Source organism: Pangasianodon hypophthalmus, chromosome 16, assembly GCF_027358585.1.
Source record: "Pangasianodon hypophthalmus isolate fPanHyp1 chromosome 16, fPanHyp1.pri, whole genome shotgun sequence".
Lineage (NCBI taxonomy): Eukaryota > Metazoa > Chordata > Actinopteri > Siluriformes > Pangasiidae > Pangasianodon > Pangasianodon hypophthalmus.
The window spans coordinates 190,712-195,000 of record NC_069725.1 but is presented as its reverse complement, the minus strand read 5'-3'; the positions used below and the strand labels follow the sequence as shown (position 1 = coordinate 195,000).

The 4,289-nt window shown below is 43.2% G+C and overlaps 1 protein-coding gene across 1 annotated transcript in view; it reads right to left on the bottom strand.

Annotated features, from left to right (window-relative positions):
- klf15 (Kruppel-like factor 15) overlaps nucleotides 1–2,798 on the bottom strand; it is a 10,517-nt gene extending 7,719 nt beyond the window's left edge. The window contains exons 1-2 of the mRNA XM_026911629.3: nucleotides 2,661–2,798; nucleotides 298–1,446 (exon numbers count right to left, since the gene is read on the bottom strand). Coding sequence (XP_026767430.1) covers nucleotides 298–1,433 — 1,136 coding nt within the window. The 5' untranslated portion in view covers nucleotides 1,434–1,446; nucleotides 2,661–2,798. The remainder of the gene's footprint in view (nucleotides 1–297; nucleotides 1,447–2,660) is intronic.
- Between the last annotated feature and the right edge of the window lie 1,491 nt (nucleotides 2,799–4,289).

The window sequence follows — 4,289 nt, the reverse complement described above, 5'->3', positions numbered from 1 at the left end:
TGCTGAACTCATGCTGAAGTTCATTTATAAATGGTCAACAGAGATGGTGATCTGCTTCACTGCTTACACAGCGGACAGTCACGTACCTGCTCCCTGACTGAGCACTTTTACATCTATAATTTATTTCTAAAAGCACCAAAAGCTCAAAATGAAGGACACGACACAAGTTCTAGTAAACAAAACTAAGCAAAAATGATCGAAGGTCCAAAGACGTGAAACTGCTTCTTGTTTCCTGACATTAGCTTCAGCTCTGCATGTGTAACCCGGAACATAAAAGTTTGTCCCCCCAAAACTCACCTCCAGGCGCATCCTGGCCACGTGCAGGCGAACGGTTTCTCCCCCGTGTGTCTCCTCAGATGAGCTTTCAGGTGACTGCTCTTGGTGTACATCTTGGCACAACCTGGAAAAGTGCACTTGTGCATTTTAATCAGATCAGCTACGGAGCTCTTCTGGAATTTCTGACTCCCGACGAGGAGTCCTGCTCCCTGTGTTCCGCCGGCCACATTCTCCACATGTCCTGAAGGTTTGGCTGCGATGGGGACAGGAGCGATGCGGACGAATTTGGAGGAAGTGCTGCTGAGGCTAGCTGGTGGAACCACTTGAGGAACCAGAGCAAAAGTCTGCCCCTGGATGTTGACCAGGAGCTGGGCGATTTTGATGTCCGGGGTGTGCGTCGGCGACTGAGACGTGGGTGTTTGATTCGGATCTGGTTCCTGTTTGATGGGAATGGGCTGGATCTGTAGGAACACTGGCGTCCCTGAGCTCTCCATCGCGACTGCCTTCCCGGAGATCGGCTCCTTCTTCACCGCAGTCTGAGAGGCTGTAGCGAGTCCAGCAGAAGACTGGACACTCTTAGGCTTGAGCTCGTTCATCTCCGTCATGCTGGATACAGGCACTGTTTGGTCTTGTGTCTTCGTTTCTGATGTGTTTTGAGTTGTTTCAGCTTTCTCCTTTAACGCTACAACATCCATGTTCTCCTCCAGAAACTCCTCGATCTCCTCCAGTGTGGGTTGAAAGAGAAGCCCTTCCTCCAGATCTCCAGGAAATACAGGAAACTCAAAGCATTCCTCTTTGGTGGTCCGATCCCTGCGAGACTCCCAGGCCAGACCCATGGGGAGGACAGGAGGAACCATGGCAGGAGTTAGCACCGAGGTGGAAGACATTTGGCTCTGAGAGAGGAGGAAGTCCAGGAGACCATCTTGGCTCTCGCTGCTTGAGCTGCTGCTGCACCTGGAGCTCAGAACCTGAGACTCGGGGCTGGAGCAGGAACGCGAACTGGAGCTGGAAGAGTCACTTAGCTCATCCTCGGAGAATGGAGAGGGAAGCACCTGGTAGACCCGCTCGTCCCTCACCATGTCCGACAGGTGGTGGACTGGCAAAGAGGAACCGTACGGAAGGAACGTTTCTTCATCCACTGACAAGCGATCCACCATTCCTGGTCAGAACCTGTGAGGAGATCAGATATTCAGAGTACAGCAGATTCACCTTCTGGAGGAAAAGATAAAAATCAGAGCAGATAAAATAAGTGATGAAGTGTGTGTGTGTGTGTGTGTGTGTGTGTGTGTGCGTGTGTGTGTGTTATGTGGTTAACCAGAAGAATCCACTGATGGAAGTGTGTGTGTATAAATAAGCATGAGCATAAGTAAATCTGGAAACCGGGCCAGCTGCCAAACCCATGCTGTAAAAATGACGCTATTTTGTGACACTGTGCTTTTAATTGAGGAATAAAAACATCGTCGTCTGATTTTCTACATGGTTTTAATTCTGATGGTTTTATTTTCATTACTGAGTTTCTTTTCTCTTATCACCTACATCTACAACACGAAGATCAAAACTTTCTCTTTTACTATCAGAAATAAAACTGCTGAGGATCAGTAAAGAATCGAATAATAATAATAATAATAATAATAATATCATTATATATATAAGTCAGACTCGCATTAGGTTTCCTTAATAAAGGTAAAGGTACCAAACTGGGGACGGGTTCAGTATCTGTAGGTTTTTCCTGATGGTGTGTGTGTGTGTGTGTGTGTGTGTGTGTGCTGTAACTTTAATTAACTTTTAAAGCATTAAAGGTGCATCAGCGCTCCTTATTATTATTATTATTATTATTATGATTATTATGATTATTGTTTGAAGGTATACAGACACTAAAGGTGGGAGAGCAGCAGTGTAGTGAAGTCAGACTGCACATGTGTGTGTTCACCAACAGCTGGATTTATAAAGCGCTTCACTGAGATCTGTTTCTGACACATTAATAAACTCTTATTTTTATGCAGATGTGTGGAATGATTGTTCTTCAGTCACGGCAGGAAGTGTAGCTACACACTGCACATCACACACGGCCAGTTTATTAGGCTGTAATATTGATAGTAGCTTTAATAACAGAGTTTAAAGCTCCGCGTTATGACCGAGAGTAAACTCAGATCAGAGAGAGCGCGTGAGCGGAAATAACCATCATCATTATCATCATCATCATCATAATAATAATAATAATAATAATAATAATGAGCGAGAGAGAGAGAGACTCGAGTGCTGAAGAATTCCTGGAAAGTTTGCGCGCTGGAACTCGGTTCTGCATTTCTGACTACACTAACTCCACACACACACACACACACACACACACACATACACACACACCCCAACACACACACACTCACCTGTGGACTCCAGCGCGTCGGTCCTCCGTGTGTGTGTGTGTGTGTGTAAGTGATAAAGTGTGGGATTTAACCCGCTGCTCTCGCGCTGCTTCTCTCCTGCGCGAGCGCGTTACTACATTACTGTCACATGATCGCGCGCTCCGCCGCTTTTAACGGAGAAACTGCGCTGCACCGGATTGGACAGATTTACAGGAGGAGGCGGAGCTTACAGGGCTGGACGATAGATCGGTGTGGTGAGGAGTTATCGCGATATTAAAATCGTTTGCGATGCTGACATTAGACTCTTTAAAACACACACACACATTTATTTGTTTGTTTGTTTGTTTATTCATTATTATAATTTTAATATGTTATAATTTGTATTTTTTATATTATAAATTTGGTAAAAACATTGAGTCGGTCCGAACCTGCAAGAAAAGTCTCTCCACACACATTTCCTTTTCTCCTTTGATTTTCTCTGTTGTTGTAAAACTATGAAATATAAAGCAATATAAAATAATGCAGGTTGATTTAAGGCACCAAAATATTATTAAATATAAAGTTTCTTTTTCTTCACCTTCTTTTTATAGAGGAGTGCGACTGATGCTTAGATCTTTACACTACTGCTGGGTTATTACCTCACACACACACACACACACACACACACACTTCATAACATGTACAGTACAGTGTTCCTCTAGTTCTCTCTGCAGTCAGACTGAACATTCAGCAGAACGTGTGTCACATTACTGAGCTGCTGGTTGCTCTTTAACATCGCTTTTTACTCTGCTGAGCTTTAACACAGCTTTAACTCAGCTTTAACTGAGCTTTAACTCAGCTTTAACTGAGCTTTAACTCAGCTTTAACACAGCTTTAACACAGCTCTAACGCAGCTTTAACGCAGCTTTAACTCAGCTTTAACTCAGCTTTAACTGAGCTTTAACTCAGCTCTAACACAGCTCTAACTCAGCTTTAACTCAGCTTTAACACAGCTTTAACTGAGCTTTAACACAGCTTTAACACAGATTTAACTCAGCTCTAACACAGCTTTAACACAGGTTTAACTCAGCTCTAACACAGCTCTAACTCAGCTTTAACACAGCTTTAACTCAGCTTTAACTCAGCTTTAACACAGCTCTAACACAGCTTCAACTCAGCTTTAACACAGCTTTAACTCAGCTTTAACTTAGCTTTAACACAGCTTTAACTGAGCTTTAACACAGCTTTAACACAGCTTTAACTCAGCGTTAACTCAGCTTTAACACAGCTCTAACACAGCTCTAACACAGCTTTAACTTAGCTTTAACACAGCTTTAACTCAGCTTTAACTCAGCTTTAACACAGCTTTAACACAGCTCTAACACAGCTCTAACTTAGCTTTAACACAGCTTTAACTCAGCTTTAACTCAGCTTTAACTTAGCTTTAACACAGCTTTAACTCAGCTTTAACTCAGCTTTAACACAGCTTTAACACAGCTTTAACTGAGCTTTAACACAGCTTTAACTCAGCTTTAACACAGCTTTAACTCAGGTTTAACTCAGCTTTAACTGAGCTTTAACTCAGCTCTAACACAGCTCTAACTCAGCTTTAACTGAGCTTTAACACAGCTTTAACTCAGCTTTAACTCAGCTTTAACTCAGCTCTAACAC